At 34.6% G+C, this 22616-nt stretch overlaps 1 protein-coding gene across 3 annotated transcripts in view; it reads left to right on the forward strand.

The window, feature by feature from the left end:
* Window positions 1-22616, forward strand: part of Diaph3 (diaphanous related formin 3) — a 440087-nt gene that overhangs the window by 281725 nt on the left and 135746 nt on the right. For all 3 annotated transcript variants that reach the window (XR_016537097.1, XM_090342066.1, XM_090342064.1), the window contains one exon: window positions 3942-4077. Coding sequence is in view for 2 of the 3 variants with exons in the window: in XM_090342066.1 (XP_090198192.1) it covers window positions 3942-4077 (136 nt within the window). In the remaining variant the exon portion in view is untranslated. The remainder of the gene's footprint in view (window positions 1-3941; window positions 4078-22616) is intronic.

A 22616-nucleotide genomic window follows, 5' to 3' on the forward strand; every position in this document is an offset into this window, starting at 1 on the left:
GGGATAGAATAAACACACCATTTCATGTAGGCAATAAAGTACAATTTACACATAAAAATGTACATCAGCCTTAAAAAACAAATATTAAGTGAAGAAGACACAAGTCATACAAGTTAATGTAAAGGATGATGAAATTTTCATAAAATTTAGACTAATGTTAATGATAACAAAACCACAACTTATATAGCATTAATAAGTTTCAGATACTTCAGAATTTACAAACATATGTACACACATTCTTTCAAGTTTACTGGCTTTGAGCAATTTGTTTCACTGAAAAGGAAATATGCTGTAATAAATTGAACTGCTTTTGGTAAGTTTTTACTATCATATCTATTACATTAACAATATAAGTTATGGCTGGCCACCAGTGGTTCATGCCTGTAACATTAGCTACTCAAGAAGCTAATATCCAGTAGATCACAGTTAAAAGCAATCGCTGGCAGAAGATTCTTGAGTCTCCAATTTGCCATCAAAAAGAATGGAGGCGTGACTCAAGTGGTAAGGTGCCAAGTAACGGTGAAAGACCACGAGTTCAAATCATATGACTAAACATGTCTCCCCATCCCCCCCAAAAGTAACCTAGAAAGGAAATAATTACGAGCTCATAGTTTTCTTAATAAATACACACGTATATTTGATAATATATTTGCATACATATTAATGGGCATTTCATCTAGATATCCTACACATTGCTATTACCACAACAAAGCATTTGAGTCTTTGGAATGCATGTAGATTACTGCGTTTTGTGTGAAGCAGTGGCTATGGTTTTGAAACTGTCTTTGGCCATTGAAATGCAGATCTTTCACAGAAGGGCAAGCAGCAGACTCTAAGGAGGAATACTCAGATGATATTATGGGGGGGATACAGATTTGAATATTATTAGTATGAAATGATTTGTTTTCTGTTCATAGTCACTGTCTTATAGCCAATCATCATGATTAAGCCTGGCTCATCCTTCACTTCCTTTCTAGCTGTGAATTTAAGATTCAAATTAGTAGGAAGCAGTTTTGTCTAAAGTCATAGTCATTCTCTTCTCAGCTTTTCTAAAAAATGTAAGCTACTTTTCCTTCTTAACATTTGGCATTAAAGAAAATCCCAAATTACTGTGTGGACTGAGATACTAGTTGTTTTCCACAAGCCCAGCTGTTGGCAATTTTTTGGTATTTTGTCAGCAAAAATTTCTGTCCTATCAGTTATAATATCAGGAGCACATACGTTTGAAATGAGGTAGACTTCTAAGTGAAAATCAGCAATGCATGTATCTTGAAACAGAATAGTTTTAAGAATGAATTCAGATCTTATTTCTCAATATAAACATTTTTATAGAGCTTGGAAAGTAATTTTGATTTTTTTTTTTTTTTTTTTACTGCCTGGTACAATTCCAAAATTGTGTATCTGGTAATAGGTGGCCGGTTTTTAATGTAACTTTATTGTTGTTGTTAAGGAATTGTTCTTAAGAGGTTATCATTTCTTAAGTTAGGAAATTAATATCTTTCTTTTTTTTTTTAAAGAAAACCATTTCACTCTTTCTGTCACTTTCCCCCAGTTTCTTTCTCCCATCCCTGCCCACAAGTGACATTACTCATCTTCCACCTAGTGTTTACTGAAGAGTATGACCAGATTTGTTCACTCTTCCTCTTTTCTGGGCTCTTTGCCATCTCCTAAGAAAGAAAAAAGAAAGGGAAGGGAAAAAACCCCACTACTACCCCATTACCACCAATCGCAAACAAAAAGCCCATGTCTTTATTTTCTAGAACTTGTTTCAATAGTATTTTAAATGTTCAAAGAATTGACATCCTTGGGTTCCTCCCTTATGGGTTTCCTTTATTCTGACAGTTTGTGTGTGCATGCCTAGAGTACTGTATAGGTTATCATGTCCAGTTACGTTCCACAAATTACATGGTCTATTAAGTGGTCACATTGAAGTGCATTCAGTCAATTGAGAGGAAATTTTTCCATCAAGAACTCTTATATGTTAATAAAATTGATAAATTATTTCATACATTATTACAGATTATTTGTTTCCCTTAGACAATAAATACATTTTCTTCCTATTTGCTTATGTTTTTCTCCATCACACACACACACACACACACACACACACACACACACACACACACACACACAGGAGTACACACGTACACATTTCTCTTTGAGCTTATGCTTAGTATCTGGTTTTATGATATTTTCTACTAGTTACCTAGGTTGCATTGAGTTTTTTCCATAACTATTGAAATTATGTGGCCATAATTAGAGCAACGTTGTAGAAAATCCGGTACATAGCTTACTTTCATATATTGCAGCATTCTGCCTTTCACTCCTTTCACTACAGTGAAGAAGTATCCATTCTGTGCTAAAATGTTTCATAGACATCTCAATCCAGCTTTGAGTTTTGAAGTGATCACATACAAAAAAGCATCTGATACTGCACCTTGTATTTCATAGTAGGATAATTAGTACTGACATGTATCAGGAACTGGGAAGAATTGCTTTACTTACTAGCAGGCTCACAAGTTAACCAACCAAAGTTTAATAGATGTTAGCAGAAAACACAACAACACTATATACTCAGAGACAAAGACAACTTTTTCACAGACATAAGAGCCAACAATTTTGTAAATCTCTGAGCCCAAATTTTCACAAGTCAATGTGAAGAGGTCTTGGCAAACCTACATGCATACACTAGTTTGTGTTACTAAGAGAGGAATCCTGAACTTTTAGATTTGAGGTTTTTTTTTTTTCTCAGTAGGTAATGCTGTCATCTTTTCCTTTTTGCATAGAAAATAAGCTAACATGTTCTCTCACCTGGCTTGAATAATTCAGTGAGAGAAGTGGCTGTGTGCGTTAATATCATCTATGTTTTCGTTTTTTCTTCTTTTTACTTTCCTTTTGGCAAATAATATAATTTGCTATGTCATTTATAATAAATAACTTGCACTATTTCTAGATTATTACAAAAGGGCTTGGTGTAGTGGACCAATGGAAAAATATTTGACTAATGTGTGGATACTTGTGTTTAATTATGAGTACTAAAGGAGGGCGAGAATGTTATAGGAAAGATGAAATTAAAAGTTTCCCCCCAATATAACCTAAGTTGCATATGTTGTTATAGTTTAATTGTACACTTTAAAAAGTTTTGTGATAATCTGGTTTTTTTTTTTCTGTTTGGTTTTATTGGCACTTAAATACATCCTCTGGGGGAAATTGCAATATGATGATGTGATGCTGTTTGTTGGCACTTATAAAACTACCTATTTACCTGCTAATTCACACTAAGCCTCATGAGTGGCATTTCATGATTGGAATTAAACTCAGAAATAAGAAATTAAGTAGCTAATTACATATGTATTGAGATATTTTGATTAACAACTTATTGGATTTGATCAACAGTTGTCTTTATAACACTTTTGTCTATATGGAAAACATTGCTAATTTATTGTGCATAATATAAAGGTAACTGTTTCAAGATGTCAGCCCTTTTCTGTCATATCATCAACTATTTTCCTAATGCCGAGTCAATAGGAAATCTATGAAAGGCTCTTACAAATTGTAAGATGGGCTTTTGAAAATATGTTGGAAATCAGGTTTAATTTGTCAATTAAATACCTTTTTATTTTTAGTTTCTATCTCCTTTCTCTCTTTTAGGTAGATAATTTCACTTAGGTGCAAATGTTATAAATGTAACAATATTTATGGATGCATAATTGTAACATAAATATAAATTTTATTGATACATAATAGTGCATAACTTTCTAAGACTAAAATGAATTAAGTATTTACTGTTTTTATATTTAAGCATTACTGCTACTAATGTATTAAGCATTAATAAAGATAGTTATGAGCCTGCCTTTTGTATAATTTCAGATAGATATTTTTTTCTTGTGGAATTAGCACAGATTAAAATTAACCATTTTTTTCAAATTTATTTGCAATAGCAAGCAATAAAAGAAAACATCAAAAAAAGAGAAGCAGTAGAAAAAGAAAAACGTGCCAGGATAGCCAAAGAATTAGCAGAGAAAGAAAGACTGGAGCGCGAGCAAAAGAAAAAGCGCTTACTTGAAATGAAAACTGGTAAGTATTAATTTCTATTCATTTTATGGAGACTTAAGATTTATTTGGGCTACTTTATAACACTTAAAATTACTTGATGAACAAAAGTAATACTTATGTATTAATTAAACCATGTAGCAATTCCTATCTTACAGGGTGTCCTCTCTCCAGTTTGCTCATTAAGTGCTATCTTTATTCTAATGTTGGCTATGGATGCCTTGAGCCTCTGGTGTACTTGCTTGTTTGTATTATACTCTTCCATCTTTTACTACTTCTTGGATAACCAAAGGCTAATGGTGTGTGCTGAGTAACCAGTGTGCCATCCCAGGAAACTGACTCAGGAATTCTGTGGAACATGAGACCTAGCTTACTCCCCAAATACTGACCATATGTGGGGGAAAATAGGGCAGGAGCACGAATTTATTAAAAGATATTTGAGAAAAATAGCAGCAGTTTTCCCTTGTGGCCCATGGCTTATACTGGGAAGGGGGTAGGGTAGAGAGAGAAAAAGAGTGAGAGACAGAAATAGAGGCAAGAGAGATATGGTACAAAATGACTGTCTAAAAAAGAAGTCTAAAAGGTTTGATTATTTTTTTCTTTTCGACATGACGCTGTTGTTATTGCTATAATCATAGTATCCTTTAGAAACTCATACTAAAATTCCACAGACAAAGATGTGGTGTCTAGGATTTGTGTAACTATAGTCTGGGATGACTGTGAGGTGGGCATTCTTATAGAAAAAACAAGATGTGCCATAAATAGTAATTGTTGAAGTCAGATAGTGGGCACTTGGCAGAAAGAGTGTCTTTACTATTTTCTCTAGTTTGTATATTTTCACTTTTGATAATAATTTTCTTTTGGAAATATCTAAGAAAAAAATAATGAGAATTTTATAGAAACTGTATTTTCTGAAGCTAAAAAATACCACTAATGTAGAAGCAGAAAGAATTGAGTAAATTATATGTACATTTTCATCCCCTTAAAAATTCTGGCTCTTCTGATTCTAATCCACTAAGGATTATAGAAGATTTTAATTAAAATCCATCAGCTTCACTGTGAAATCATTGTAGTTTACAACTGAGGTCTGCAATTGCACCTAAGGTTTCCCCAGAGATAGACAGAACTGCCTACTGGTACTCCTTTACTTTCACTTTTATAAGCATATTTTATATTTAATAAACATTAATACCTTAATGTATTATTTCCTTTGTTTCTTTAAGGGAGGAAAAATCATGAAATTTATGTGTAAAATTCAGAAAATATTACAAGAAATATTTTTTAAATATTTACAAAAACAGAGATCATGAAGGTTTGGTATTCATTTTAACAGTATATACCAGGATGATTTTGTTTTGCTTTGTTTTGTTTTTATCTGTGATGGGATTTAACTCAAGGACTGGACACTATTCTAGCATTCTACTAGACACTTGAGGCACAGCACCACTTCTGGCCTTTTTCTGTATATGTGGTATCAAGTAATCAAAACCAGGGCTTCATATAACGAATGATTGTTGTCCTTAATGTACTATGTTGTCTCTCATCTCCTTTGCTGTCCCTTGGTTATCTCATATTGGTATAGTATCTCACTTTGTTATCTGATATATTGAATTTATTTGTACTTGGTTATTTGAAATTTGATAGGGAAGGGGGAAAAACCAAGACGGGTGGGGGGGGGGGGAGGGAAATGGGTACCAAGACATGTGAAAGGGTATCAATGTACGTGAATTAATGCACCTTTTATCTGGCAAATATCATGTAACCCTTTTACTAATTACAATAAAAAAATGCAAAAAAAAAAAAAAAAACAGGGCTTCATGTACACTAGGCTAGCATTCTCCCAGTAGGCCTCATTCCTAACCTGATTTTTAACTACTGCTGCGTAATTATGGAACATTCTTTTACTTGAGCCTTTGGTCATCTGATGTTCATTGAGAGTCACTTAAATGAGCTATCAGGTGACAAGCAGGTGGTTACATAACTTTGAAATTTGTTAATGCAAATTTGAAGCAATTTTCAGCAAATTTTATCACTTTAAATTGTTGAGAAAAAAATCCACTATTAAGGATTACTGAATTTGTTTCTTTCAACTTAAAAATGTTACTTTTGCATTATGCAAACCACCTTAAATGTAGTAGCCCAACAAGCAACTAACCAACAAGAACTGTTAACATTATGGCACATAGTTCTGTCAGTTTTAAATATTTCTACTTTTGAGTAATTGCTATGATCATAGTGAATATATAAATTAGTATCTTCCTTTATTTTGTTGAACGTTCTTAATATTTTATATTATTACCTTTTTTAGAGGGGGTGGTCAGTTGTGTGTCTTGAATTCTGGGCATGGCGCTGTCCCTGAGCTCTTTAGCTCATGGCTAACACCCTATCCCTTGAGCCACGGTACCATTTCCTGTTTTATGTTATTTTTAGTCTGTATTTTTAAGGTATTGTAATTGAATTCACTATGTCATCCAATTTAATTGTCATTATTCAAAGACTAGTGTCTGTAGTTGAGTCTAATCTTTCAGTGTACTCTGTATTACCAGAAATAATTAGAAAAATTTTTATAATGACTTTATTAGGAGAAGAAAGAGTAAATGATAGATACTTTAAAGCCTTTTTTTTTACATTTTTTTTATTGTATTGAGTAAAAGGGTTACATGATATTTGCCAGATAGAAGGTGCATTAATTCACATACATTGATACCCTTTCACATGTCTTGGTACTCATTCCCTCCCCCCCCACACTCCCCACCCGTCTTGGTTTTCCCCCCTTCCCTATCAAATTTCAAATATCCAAATACAAATAAATTCAATAACAAAGTGAGATACTATACCAATATGAGATAACCAAGGGACAGCAAAGGAGATGAGAGACAACATAGTACATTAAGGACAACAATCATTCATTATATGGCTTTTGTTTCACTATCCTGGAGGTCCTTTCAATTAGCTTCACATTATATGGCCTTATGTATCAAGATTTTGCTCTATTGCAAATCTCTGCTAGTAGAGCCCAAGGTTTCTACTGATTATGACAAATGAGGGAAACCATTGAGCCTAAGTTCCTTTGACTCTGGCTTACTTCACTTAATATGATTTTTTCTAAGTCTTTCCATTTCCTAACAAATGGGGCGATGTCATTCTTTCTGACAGCAGCATAGAATTCCATTGTTTACAAATACCACAACTTGTTGATCCACTCATCAACTGAGGGACATCTAGGTTGGTTCCATATCTTTGCTATGGTGAATAGTGCTGCAATGAACATTGTTGTGCTCTAGTGGATTTTGGATGTCCTTGTTTCTGGATGGTTGGGTAAATGCCAAGTAGTGGAATTGCTGGGTCATAGGGGAGTTCTATGTTTAGCCTTTTGAGGCACTGCCACACTGCTTTCCATAGTGGTTGAACGAGTTTGCACTCCCACCAACAGTGTAGTAGTGATCCCTCCTGGCCACATCCCCTCCAGCATCTGGTATTATTCGTTTTCCTGATCCTGGCCATTCTAACTGGAGTGAGGTGGAATCTTAAGAGTTGCTTTGATTTGCATTTCTTTTATGACCAGAGATGTTGAGCATTTCTTCATGTGTCTATAGGCCATTTTTGTTTCTTCTTCAGAGAAGACTCTCTTTAAGTCTTTGGCCCATTTTTTAATGGGATGGTTGTTACTTTGGAGGTTAGTTTTGGAGTGATTCAATTTTTTAAGTTGTTGATATATTTTAGATATGAGGCCTTTGTCCGTTGTTTGGTTGGTGAAGATCTTCTCCCACTCTGTAGGCTTCCTAATTAATTTACTAGCTATGTCCTTTGCCATACAAAAGCTCTGCAGTTTAATGCAGTCCCACTTATCCAGCCTTTCTCTGATTTGTTGTGATTCTTGGTCCTTATTAAGAAAGTTTCTACATGTGCCAAGGAGGCCTAGTGTATCTCCTATTCCTTCCTGTAAAGTTTTCAGTGTGTCAGCTTTTACCTCCAGGTCTTTGATCCATTTGGAGTTAATTCTAGTGCAAGGTGACAAAGAAGGATCCAACTTTAGTTTTCTGCAGGTACTTAACCAGTTCTGCCAGCACAACTTGTTGAAGAGGCTGTCTTTCTTCCATTCTATTTTTTTGGCTCCCTTGTCAAAGATTAGGTGGCCATAGGTCTGTGGTTTAATATCTGTGTCCTCATTACTAGGCTTTCTTATTCATGACTGGTGCTCTATCACTTGAGCCAGGCCTTCAGTCTACATTTTCTCTGGTTCTTTAGTGATGGAGTCTTGTGGATTTACTTGCCTAGGCAGGATTCAATCCTTGATCCTCTAGCTCTCAGCTTCCTGAGTAATTAGGTTGGCAAGCATGAGTGCCAAACTGAGAAAGTAATCTTCAGACAAATTTTGTATCCACTTTTCTGCCTCAGATTGATCATACAATGACTCAACTCTATTTTTAACTATTCCTTAGTCACTACTCTATATTTACTTGAGTCTGTTTATCATTTTTATCCAAATGATTCTATAGTTAACCTCCAAATGTAGTCAATATTTGATTTATTACTTTATGATAGATAATTCAAGAGAGTTGAGGGAATTGCTTTTCATTCTCAATTTTAAAAATAAATTTGAATATTTGAATTTTTATATGATTAAAGATACAGTTGCTTCTCCTGGTCATCATAGAGCTTCTTATATTTAAGCATCATATTTGACACATTGGGCTGCTAGTATGAAACTTTTTCATTACTGATTATTTCCACACACACACACAATATGCAAGTTATCATAGATGAGTCAAAAATAAATGCAAGATTCTAACAAGTATTGTTAATTCTCATATCTGTGGAGTTTACATATGTGCTGTATACTTTAATATTTTACAGGGCAATGTTCTTCAGAGCATATTCTGAATAGTATCTTGATTATATACATTGGCCCAAAAAGGAGACCTTAAAAATAATAAATATATAAAATAAACACCTTTTACTGTTTTAAATATGACCTATACACGTGTAAAATTAAAGTCACTTCACACAGTATGTTAAAACAGAAAACTGTAAGGATCTACTTTTGGGCCCGGAATGTGGCCTAATGGTTGATTGCTTGCCTTGCATGCATGAAACCCTGGGTTTGAGTCCTCTGTACCACATACACAGATAAAATGCCAGAAATGGTGCTGTGGCTCAGTTGGTAGTCTGCTAGCAGAAAGCCCAAGACAATGCCTAGCCCTTAGTACAGGCTCCAGGACTGGCAAAAAAAAAGGAAAAAAAGAAAAGGATCTACTTTTGAGGTATTTTTACTTTTAAAAATATTGAATCATCTCAAACAACTTGGGAGTGGAGTCTTTAGGGTTCTTTAAATACAGAATCATGTCATCTTCAAAGAAGGAATGTTTCAGTTCCTCTTTCCCTATTTTAATTCCCTTTATGCTTACTTCTTAACTTATTGCTCTGGCTATGATTTCTAATGCTATTTTAAAGAGGGCGTCCTTGTCTTATTCCTGAATTTAGAGGCAATGGCTTTAGCTTTGTGCTATTAAGTATAATGCTAATTGTACATTTGTCATAGACAGCCTTTATTATACTGAGAAATGTTCTATGGATTCCTAGTTTCTCTAGTTTTTAGCATAAAGGGGTGTTGGACCTTGTCAAATGCCTTTTCATTGAGGTTTTTTGTTTTTTAACTGTATGTTTTTTTTTTGTCTTTTCTTTTTTGGTACTGGGGATCGAACCCAGGACATTGCACTTGCTAGACAAGCGCTTTGCCACTGAGTTACATCCTAGCCCTCAAATGCCTTTTCTGCATATATTGTTTTGATGAGTTATATTGAAGATAGTTGGCCAGTATTTTGTTGAGAAGTTTTGCATCATTATTTATCAAAGAAAGGGATTGGATCGATGGTTCTCCTTCTTTGATGAGTCCCTGTCTGGTTTTGGGATACGGATTATTTAAAGAGCCCTGTAGACTCCACTCCTAACTTGCTTGAGCTGATTCGAAACTTTGAAAAAGTAGCAGGGTATAAAATTGGCCCTCAAAAGTCATCTGCTTTCCTGTATTCCAACGAGAGTTGTGAGGAAGAAAGCAGGAAAGTAACTCCTTTTGCAGTAACCTCAAAGAAAATAAAGTACTTAGGAATTAACTAAGAATGATAAGGATATTTATGATGAAAACTTTAAAAACCTGAAAAAGTAAATTAAAGCAGAACTGAGGAAATGGAAAAACCTTTCATGCTCCTGGACTGGAAGAATTAACATCATGAAAATGGCAATCCTGCCAAGGGCTATCTTCAAATTCAATGCAATATCCATCAATATCCCAATGTCATTCTTTTTTTTTTTTTTTGCCAGTCCTGGTTTTGGGCTCAGGGCCTGAGCACTGTCCTTGGACTTTCTCAAGGCTAGAGCTCTACCACTTGAGCCTCAGCCCCACTTCCGGCTTTTTTCTATGTATGTGGTACCGAGGAATCGAACCCAGGTCTTCGTGCATGCTAGGCAAGCACTTTAACTACTAGACCAAACTCCCGGCCCCCCAATGTCATTCTTTAAAGAAATAGAAGAGGCAATCCCAATTTTCATATGAAATAATAAAAGATCCCATATAGTAAAAACAATCCTTAGCAGAAAAAAAGAACATCGCTGGAGGAAAATCAATACCAAACATTAGACTGTATTACAGAGCTATAGTAACCAAAACAGCTTGGTACTGGCAGAACAATAGGCCTGAGGACCAATGGAATAGAGCTAAAGACCCAGAAATCAATCTTCTACCTAATCTTTGATAAGGGAGCCAAAAACAATAGAATGGAAGAAAAACAGCCTCTTTAACATGTGGTGCTGCCAGAATTAGTTAAGTACCTGCAGAAAACTAAAGTTGGTTCCTTCTATGTTGCCCTACACCAGGATTAACTCCAAATGGATCAAAGACCTTCAGGTAAAAGCAGATACCCTGAAAACTTTACAAGAAAGAATAGGAGATACACTAGGTCTTCTTGGCACAGATTGAAACTTTAATAAAGACCGAGAAACACAACAAATTAAAGAAAATTTGAACAAATGGGACTGAATTAAACTGCAGAGCTTCTGTATGTCAAAGGACTTAGCTTACAGAGTGGGAGAAGAGCTTCACTAGCCCTACAACAGACAAAGACCTCATATTTAAAATATATCAACACCTAAAAAAATTGAGTCTTTCTAAAACAAATCCTTAAAAAGCAACCATGCCCTTAAAAGATTGGCAAAAGACTTGAAGAGAGACTTTTCTGAAAAGGAAATAAGAATGGCCTATGGACACATGAAGCAATGCTTGACATCTCAGGCCATAAAAGAAATGCAAATCAAAACAACTCTTAAGATTCCACCTCACTCCAGTTAGAATGGCCAGGATCAAGAAAACTAGTAACAACAGATGTTGGAGGGGATGTGGCCAGGAGGGATCACTACTACACTGTTGGTGGGAGTGCAAACTTTTTCAACCACTATGGAAAGCAGTATGGCAGTTCCTCAAAAGACTAAATCATAGAGCTCCCCTAAGACGCAGCAATTCACTACTTGGCATTTACCCAATTGTCCAGAAACAAGGACATACTAAATCCACTAGCACAATGATGTTCACTGCAGCACTATTTACCATAGCAAAGATATGGAACCAACCCAGATGCCCCTCAGTTGAGTGGATCAACAAAATGTGGGATTTATATACAGTGGAATTCTATGCTGTTGTAAGAAAGAATGACATTGCCCTATTTGTAAGGAAATAGGACTTAGAAAAAATCATATTAAGTGAAGTAAGCCAGACTCAAAGGAACATAGGCTCAATGGTTTCTCTCATTTGTAATAATTAGTACACATCTAGGACTCTCCTGGCAGAGGATTACAATACCCCCAAACCTAGGTACATAAGGTCATATATTGTGAGACTAAATGGAAGGTTCACCTTGTGTGATTGTTGTTATTAATGTAGTATGTTATTTCTGTTCCTCTTTTTTTGCCCTTTTATTAATCCTGTATTGTTATTGTATCTGACTTTTTTACCTGGTGTATTGTATATACATGTATTTTTTTATTTGAAATCGGAAAGGAGGGAAAACAAGATGATTGGGAGGGGTGGGGGGAAGGAATGGGGACAGAAACATGAGAAGTGCTATCAGTGTGTGAGATTATGAGATTATGCACCTATACATGGTGAATGTAACTGTAATGGACCAAATAGTATAAATATACAGTTATCTTTTTTCTTTCCATAGTACATGAATAGAATATGCTTTTGACAAATATGATATTGATGTCCTTTATACCATTTATAAAATAGAAGTTGCTAGGGGCTGGGAGTTTGGCCTAGTGGTAGAGTGCTTGCCTAGCATGCACGAAGACCCAGGTTCAATTCCTCGGCACCACATACATAGTAAAAAAAAAAGCCTGAAGTGGTGCTGAGGCTCAAGTGGTAGAGCTCTAGCCTTGAGAAAGTCCAAGGACAGTGCTCAGGCCCTGAGCTCAAGCCCAGGACTGGCAATAAATAAATAAATAAATAAATAAATAAATAAATAAATAAATAAATAAATAAAATAGAAGTTGCTAATGTGTATCTTATTAATGCATAATTGCTTTCATCTAATTAAAAATATTGGGGGTTCTACTCCTAATGGATGCCTTGATTGTGAGTATTCCTGAGACTTTGAAAATATATCTTCAATAGTATAAAATGTATATTTTTGTCCTATATTATTGACTAATTTTGTTTCCTTTGTCAGTATATAGGGATTATTCCACATACTGAGATTAAACTGATAATTAGGAATTAATAAGAAATCATCCATAATGCAATTTATAACTATTAGTGAGTCAGTCAACCAAAGATATAGTATAATTTAGATTTTTTGTGTGAATTAAAATAACAGAATTATTGAGATAGTTGATATCAAGGATGTAGTATATTAAAATATATGGAATGTCCTAATTTAAAATACTACTTTATAAAAATCATGAGAAATTTATTTTATTTATAACTGGTGTGTTTGATTTTTGATAAGCAGGTTTATATTTCTATGCTAAACTTTGATTACATTACTAAGATTATATGTTTTTTTAAATATGTGACTATGAGCATCAGCTTAAACTTTATGGAAGATACTTTTTCTCTGCAGGTATTGTGTTTTAGAATAAACATATTACTATTCAAATCTTTATAGAAATCTTCAGCCTTGATCTTCTCATATTGAAAAATATAGAGAAGGATAAATTACTGAATTTACATTAGTTATTGTTTTTATTTCATCATATTTTTTCATTCAAGTCAGATATCTCTATATGATGATAGTGGAAGAGAGTTTTCACATCTCTGTTCTAAATCCATAGGGAACGCCCTTCCATATATTTCCATCAGTTTAACATTTCTACCATGCAAATAAGGACTAAATTTTATTCCACAGATTGGCAAATTTTTGTATCACTACCTGAGATAGTGGAGTAAATTAAACTCTTGTTCTTTCTTACACATCATAAATTGCTGATTGCTTTTGGCAAGAAAATTCAGTTCTTTTCAAATCTACTATTATTTATTATCAGTATCATCTCAGAATGCTGTTTTTGGTTAATATAATATAAAGAAGGATAAAAATATCAGCTAAATTTCCTTAAAAGCCAGTTTTAGTAGCAAATCTAAAAAGAAGCATGGATTCTTACGTTATCATTTTATAGTTTAAAGGTCTTTTTTTCCTCATTTAAAAAATTTATTTTTAAAGTGATGTGCCTGGAGCTCCCAGATATTCATGTTCTTTCATTTATTTCTGCTGAATAACTTGGCATTATTTTCTAACAATGATCAAATTGCATTTTCTAACTGCATTTCATCAATCTAACATTGATTTTTAAATTTCTGTTATTTGATTTAGAAAATGCCTCAGCTTCTGTGGTTATTATAGACACTCATTCAGTTATCTGAAGTAACATCTATTCTTAGGTGTAATCATTTCTAGAAAGACAATTAGAAATAATGGCATTTATACAATTATGTTCTTTTCATACAAAATCCATTTCAAATTTTATACAAAGTATTTCTGGTTTTTTTTAATCATAGAAGTAAACAGGGCATTTGATGATAGAATTCAAAAGTACTTTAAGACTTCCTGAATATATAAGTTAATTTTTAAGTAGCACATCAAAGTGGCCTTCAATTAGACTCATGGTTGTATAATTATGTTTTTTGGGGGGGAGTAAATAATAGTTTACTTAACAGAGTAATAAAAACTATATGTGCATATCCTATGTTTTAGTGTGTAGGTTACAATTTGTCTATTATTTATTAGATTTAAATGTCTCATTTGGTACAACTTCAGTCTTTTGAACAGATAATTAGCTTTTAGATATTTGTTGTTTACCCAAATGGCCAAAATTGCTCCTTTGTTTCCATTCTGCAATTTAGAATAACTAAGCAATTAGACATCCATTTTAGAGGAAATGCATATTACATAAATACTACTTGGAAATGTCTCTGCAAATCTCCACAGATATGCAATTGATGTGTGAGCTTGCTTTCATGAAGGCTTTGACAATGACCCTGCCCTCTACAGATATCATAAAATTTAGATTATTCTCTCTGTATTTGTGCATATTCTGGTTTTGTGCAGTAGTGCTTTTATTTTTCTAGTATTATTGGCAGTTGGTGCATATAATAAAACCAATGGTTTTGATAACTTCACTATATAGAATGGGAGAATTAATTAGATTTTACAGGCTTGGATATCTCCTATCTTTCCTCCATCTTTTATAGAACAAAGATAAAAACTTATATAGCTAATATTTGTTGATCACTATTGCTTGTTACTCATGTATATTAATGCTATACATAATACAATAAACTTGTAAGACTATTTTTATGAAAAATTTAATATACTTGCCTGTGTGTATAGGCTTGGCATTATCACTAGACTTAAGTACTAACTTCACTGCCAGGACTCTTGTACTGTTCCTGTTTTTGGTTTTGGTTTTTTCTTAATAGATCAGGGAAAAGGATTCAAAGTCATTATTTGCATTTGGCAAGAATCACTAGATTATATCTAAGTAGGTAACTAAGTACCTTCTTTGGAATATTCGGATGTGGAGGACCACCATCTACATTTTGACACATCTCTTTCTGCAAAGACATGTTTATCATAATGCCAAGGACCAGGAAAATAATCTTTGCCTCTCAGCTTAGAAATGGGATTTTAGTGCTCAGTCATTTCTAAGGGTAATAAACTATCTCCAATCTTTTCTGTGTAAAACCTAGAAAAGTGGTTAAAGAACCAGAAAAAAATATATATATAATATAGAAGGCACACTCAGTGTACTTTGCACTACAGCAAATAAGTGGGACCCTCTGTTGACCTACAGACCAGTATTTCTTTCTGATGTTAATAAAATACTAAAAGTAAAGGTCCAGACTTGTGTACATTAATATGGATTATATTGGTGCAACTTTGCAAGATTCACACAATGTCCTCTGTCCTAACAACCTTAGATAAAAAGAAATTAAGATAAGCCTCTACATTTGTCAGCATAACATATCTTGCAACTCATTGTTTCTAATTTCCGACTTCCATTTCTTTCTTCATCAGTACATCTTTCTTTCTCTTCCTCTCCTTTCATTTTACCTTCCTCCTACCCTTTTCTTGTTTTATTTTTCTTGCTGTTCTTATTGCTTTTTGTTACCCAAGTTTGTAGAACATCTTACTGATTGTCTTAACTCATTTTAAAGTGAGTTTTTCATTGAACTCCTTTTTTCAAATTTTAGTGTTATAATTTAATTATATTCTAATTTTAGAAAATTAATTATTTCAACTTTTTTGTGGGTTGTCAGACATAATTTTAAGTTTGGATGCTGTCCCTGAGCTATTTTCTTAAGGCTAACACTCTACCACTTTGAACTGCAGTAGTACTTTCGGTTTTCTGGTGGTTAATTGGAGATGAGTCTCACTGACTTTGCTGCCCTGACTTGTCTTTGAACCACAATCCGCAGATCTCAGCTTCCTGAGTAGTTAGAATTACAGGGGTGAGCCACCAGCACTGGGCTTTCTAAACTCTAAATCATATGTAATATCAAAATAAAATTTGCATAATTTTACAGACTCAGAAATTATAAGAAATAATAAACATAAGAAATGAGCTATAAGAAGAAGCATAAGACATAACCACCAATATGGGAATGTAAACTCACTCAACTACTCTGGAAAGCAATATGGACATTCCTCAAAAGACTAAACATAGAACTCCCCTATGACCAAGCAATTCTAGTCCTTGAAATTTACCCAAATCTCCAGAAACAAGGGCATACTAAAACTACTACCAAAACTATATTCATTGCAGCATTATTTACCATAGATTAGATAAGGAACCAATCAAGGTGTCCTTCAATAGATGAATGGATCAAGAAGATGTAATACTTACACAAAATGGATTTCTATGCTGCCATCAGAAGGAAATGGAAAGACTTGGAAAAAAACATATTAAGTGAAGTAAGCCAGACCCAAAGGAATATAGACTCCATGGCGTCCTTCATTTGTAATAATTAATACACATCTAGGGTTCTCATAGCAGGGGATGACAATATCTCAGAACCTATGTGTATATCGTCATAGGATGAGACTAAACAAAATCAACTCTAGATTATGGAAACAAGAGATTTATTTTTGAGATTGTTGTTCTGAATGAACTATGTGAATTATTTTTCTTTTTTCCCCTTTTGGGATTAATCTCGTGTGGTTACTGTATCTGACTTTGTTACCTGATATACTGTGTATACCCTTAATGGTTTATTTGAAATAGTGAAGGAAAACAAGATGATTGGGAGGAGGTGGGGGGAGGGAAAAGTGGACAAAAGCATGAGAAAGGGTATCAAGTTTCAAGAAGTAATGTACCTACTACATGACAAATGTAACTAACCCCTCTGTAATCCCAACAATAAACTACAATAAAAAAAAGAAATAATCGCCAATAGAATTATCAATTCTAGTTTTTGTTAATAACTGCAGTAGCTTCTCTTTTTTGAATGTTTTTATTATTGTCTTTAGCTACTTGTACAGAGGAGTTGCCCTTCAACAGTACAGTTCATCTTGATAAGTATCATTCCTTTCAGCATTCTTACCCCTAATAACCCACAACTCACCACTTCTCTTACTTAAGTTTAGGTTATGGATTTTTTTTTAATATGTACAATGCTTTCACATCCCCCCTTTGACCCACACAATGGAATTCTACCCATCCATCAGAAAGAATGATACTGTACCACTCATAATTAAATGGAATAATTTGGAAAAAAATAAATAAAATAAGCAAGACCCAGAGAAACGTAGATTGCATAGTTTCCCTCATTTGTGGTAGCTAGACCATGCCTATCAATCTACAAGTAAACACACGGGTTGTAAGCAAGGAATTACAAATGAATTAACTTAAGTGTAATACATTCTATGGAGTGCAAATAATATGATTCTTTAAAAGGACTAAATCATCCCCCAACAAAATTAAGTTCCAAGAAGTAATATGTGGGAGACAAGAAGATACGTAGAAGAATGAAGAGGTAAGGAGAGAGAGAAAGGCAAGAATTCATTGAACTCTTTATGTAGATTTTATAAATAATTTTATCTATACACTGAGTAGAAAATAGACTTCATTTATTGTTTAAATTTGTCTTCGAAAAAAAAAGATTAAATATCGATTGTCTTAAACTTTATTAAGGCCAAAATATTTAAAGTCAGAATTCACTCTGAGAATTTTATTTAAAAATCTTGCTGTTTGCTCTCCAATTAAAAGGCATAGGCTGTCTAGTTGGATCAAAAAGCAAGAGCCATCGTTCTGCTGTCTTCAAGAGACACATCTTACCCAAAAAAACAAACATCTTTTGAAAGTGAGAGGTTGGAATAAACTCTATCAAGCAAACGGTCCCCATAAACAGGCTGGAGTTGCCATCCTCATATCAGATAAAATAGACTTCAAACCAAAATTAGTAAGAAAAGACAAAGAAGGTTACTACATACTACTAAAGGGATCTTTCCTCCAGGAAGACATAACGATCCTAAATATTTACACACCCAATCCCGGTGCTCCAAACTTCATCAAGCAAACTTTACTTACACTGAAACCATACATAGATCGAAATACAGTGATTGTCAGTGACTTTAACACAACAATTTCACCTATGGACAGATCAACAAGGCAAAAACTCAACGCAGAAACCTTAGAACTGAACAACTATATAGACCAACTAGATCTAACAGACATCTGCAGAATATTCCACCCAGCAACAACACAATATACGTTTTTCTCAGCAGCACATGGAACATTTTCCAAAATAGATCACATCTTAGGCCATAAAACAAACCTGACAGATTCAGAAACACAGAAATTATTCCATGCACACTCTCAGACCACAAAGGCATCAAACTGGAACTGAACACACATCTCCACCAACGAAAACCCTGTAACTCATGGAGACTGAACAACACATTGTTGAATCACCAATGGGTCATCGAAGAGATCAGAACAGAAATCCAACAGTTTATGAAATTTAACAGTAAGGAGCACACAAAATACCAACTCCTTTGGGACACAGCAAAGGCAGTACTCAGAGGAAAATTTATAGCGCTGAGTGCCTACAACAACAAGGTGGAAAAATTGCAAACTAACAAGTTAATGTCTCACCTTAAGCTCCTGGAAAAAGAGCAACAAACCAACCCTAATCCCAGTAGAAGAAAGCAAATAATTAAAATCAAAGCAGAATTAAATGATTTGGAATCCAAAAAAAACTATAGAAAGAATCAACAAAACAAGGAGTTGGTTCTTTGAAAGAATTAACAAAATTGACAAGCCCTTAGCAAATCTTACCAAAAAAAGAAGAGAGCATATCGAAATAAACAAAATCGCAGATGAAAATGGTAATATCACGACAGAAATTACCAAGATCCAGAACATCATGAGGGAGTACTTCTCAAACCTTTATGCCAGCAAATTTGAGAATCTAGATGAAATGGATGAATTCCTAGCCAATATTAACATACCCACACTGAACCAAGAAGAACTAAGCCAACTCAACAGGCCTATTTCAAGCTCTGAAATAGAAATGGCAATTAGACAACTTCCACCTAAGAAAAGCCCAGGGCCAGATGGATTCACAGCTGAATTCTATAAGGTCTTCAAAGCAGAGCTCACACCAATACTCCTCAAGCTCTTCAACGAAATTTAAAATGAAGGTTCCTTACCAAACTCATTCTATGAAGCCAGTATAACCCTCATCCCCAAACCAGACAGAGATTCATCAAAGAAAGAGAACTATAGACCTATATCTTTGATGAACATCGATGCAAAACTTCTCAACAAAATACTGGCCAACCGTCTACAACAACTCATCAAAAAAATTATACACTATGATCAAACTGGATTCATCACAGGGACGCAAAGCTGGTTCAACATACGCAAATCAATTAATATAATTCAACACATCAACAGGAGCAAGGACAAAAATCACATGATTGTCTCAATAGACACGGAAAAGGCATTTGACAGGATCCAACACCCCTTTATGTTAAAAGCTCTGGAGAAACTAGGAATCCATGGAACATTCCTCAATGTAATAAAGGCTGTGTATGAGAAACCTACTGCTAGTATTACACTTAATGGTGAAAATCTAAAGCCATTCCCTCTAAAATCAGGAACGAGACAAGGATGCCCACTCTCTCCACTACTCTTTAACATAGTACTAGAATTCCTAGCCAGTGCAATAAGGCAAGAAGCAAGCATAAAGGGGATCCAAGTAGGGAAAGAGGAAATAAAACTATCCCTCTTTGCAGATGACATGATTCTGTATTTAAAGAATCCTATAGACTCGACTCCCAAGCTCCTTGAGCTGATTCAAAGCTTTGGAAGAGTAGCAGGCTATAAAATCAACCCTCAAAAATCAACTGCCTTCCTTTATGCCAACAGTGAGAGGAACGAGGCAATAATCAGGAAAGAAACTGCTTTAACAGTAGCCTCAAGGAAAATAAAGTACCTAGGTATTAGCTTAACTAAGAATGTAAAGGACCTTTTTGACGAAAACTTTAAAACCCTAAAAAAGGAAATTAAAGCAGAACTAAGGAAATGGAAAAACCTCCCATGCTCCTGGATTGGAAGAACCAACATTGTGAAAATGACAATCTTGCCAAGAGCTATCTACAAATTCAATGCAATACCCATCAACATCCCAATGTCATTCTTTAAAGAAATAGAAGAGGCAATCCAAAATTTCATATGGAATAATAAAAGACCCCGTATAGCAAAAACACTTCTTAGCAGAAAGAACAGCGCTGGAGGAATTTCAATTCCAAACTTTAGACTCTATTACAGAGCTATAATTCTCAAAACAGCTTGGTACTGGCACAGGAACAGGCCTGAAGACCAATGGAATAGAACTGAGGACCCAGATATTAAACCACAGACCTATGGCCACCTAATCTTTGACAAGGGAGCCAAAAAAATAGAATGGAAGAAAGACAGCCTCTTCAACAAGTTGTGCTGGCAGAACTGGTTAAGCACCTGCAGAAAACTAAAGCTGGATCCTTCTTTGTCACCTTGCACTAGAATTAACTCCAAATGGATCAAAGACCTGGAGGTAAAAGCTGACACACTGAAAACTCTACAAGAAGGAATAGGAGATACACTAGGCCTCCTTGGCACAGGTCGAAACTTTCTTAATAAGGACCAAGAATCACAACAAATCAGAGAAAGGCTGGATAAGTGGGACTGCATGAAACTGCAGAGCTTTTGTAGGGCAAAGGACATAGCTAGTAAACTAATCAGGAAGCCTACAGAGTGGGAGAAGATCTTCACCAACCAAACAACGGACAAAGGCCTCATATCTAAAATATATCAACAACTCAAAAAATTGAATCACTCCAAAACTAACCTCCAAAGTAACAACCATCCCATTAAAAAATGGGCCAAAGACTTAAAGAGAGTCTTCTCTGAAGAAGAAACAAAAATGGCCTATAGACACATGAAGAAATGCTCAACATCTCGGGTCATAAAAGAAATGCAAATCAAAACAACTCTAAGATTCCACCTCACTCCAGCTAGAATGGCCAGGATCAAGAAAACAAATGACAACAGATGCTGGAGGGGATGTGGCCAAGAGGGATCACTACTACACTGTTGGTGGGAGTGCAAACTCGTTCAAGCACTATGGAAAGCAGTGTGGCAGTGCCTCAAAAGGCTAAACATAGAACTCCCCTATGACCCAGCAATTCCACTACTTGGCATTTACCCAACCACCCAGAAACAAGGACATACTAAACCCACTAGCACAACCATGTTCATTGCAACACTATTCACCATAGCAAAGATATGGAACCAACCTAGATGTCCCTCAGTTGATGAGTGGATCAACAAGTTGTGGTATTTGTACACAATGGAATTCTATGCTGTTGTCAGAAAGAATGACATCGCCCCGTTTGTTAGGAAATGGAAAGACTTAGAAAAAATCATATTAAGTGAAGTAAGCCAGACTCAAAGGAACTTAGGCTCAATGGTTTCCCTCATTCGTCATAATCAGTAGAAACCTTGGGCTCTACTAGCAGAGATTTGCAATAGAGCAAAATCTTGATACATAAGGACATATAATGTGAAGCTAATTGAAAGGACTTCCAGGATAGTGAAACAAAAGCCATATAATGAATGATTGTTGTCCTTAATGTACTACGTTGTCTCTCATCTCCTTTGCTGTCCCTTGGTTATCTCATATTGGTATACTATCTCACCTTGTTATGTGATTTATTGAAGTTATTTGTATTTGGATATTTGAAATTTGATAAGGAAGGGGGGAAAACCAAGACGGGTGGGGGGTATGGGGGGGGAGGGATACGGGTACCAAGACATGTGAAAGGGTATCAATGTATGTGAATTAATGCACCTTCTATCTGGCAAATATCATGTAACCCTTTTACTAATTACAATTAAAAAAAAATCTTGCTATTTGATCACTATTCATAGCATTTCTACTACCAAGTACAATTTTACCCACTAATACTATATGACAAAAGTCATAGGAGCCAGTTATTTTGATCTCACAATATAAATAAATCTATAACTTTTATAAAATTAGGAAAATACACTGTGTTATTACTGAGAACTCAGTCACAGTAATATCTTCTATGTATTTAACATAGAATGCTCCTTTGCTGTGTCACCTCAAGTCAGTGGTTATTTACATTGCAGTTTCTAAAGCAGTGGATTTTTTTCAGTTTGTCATGACTACACATCAGATTGCCAATCCTGAGTGGAATTTTCATTGGAATTTAGAGGGAAATTGTCATATTTTTAATTTTAGAGGCAGAAAATGAGTATTATCTTATTTTTCAGCCTTAATTATGAACAAACTTTTATAAAACATTCTATTTACATATTCTTATACTTAGTTATAAATTTTAAGTTTTTCCAGTTTAGAATTTACATGAAAACAGAGACCTTTGGGTGACCTCCAGTTATTTTTAGATCCATAAAAACATAGACATTTGATACTGCATAACACCTTTGTGAATATCTAGTCAACTACTTTTTGTTTTGATTTCTCTTGTCTCACTTTATATTTA

This window comes from Megascapheus bottae, chromosome 11 (genome assembly GCF_031878675.1).
Source record: "Megascapheus bottae isolate mThoBot1 chromosome 11, mThoBot2.hap1, whole genome shotgun sequence".
NCBI lineage: Eukaryota > Metazoa > Chordata > Mammalia > Rodentia > Geomyidae > Megascapheus > Megascapheus bottae.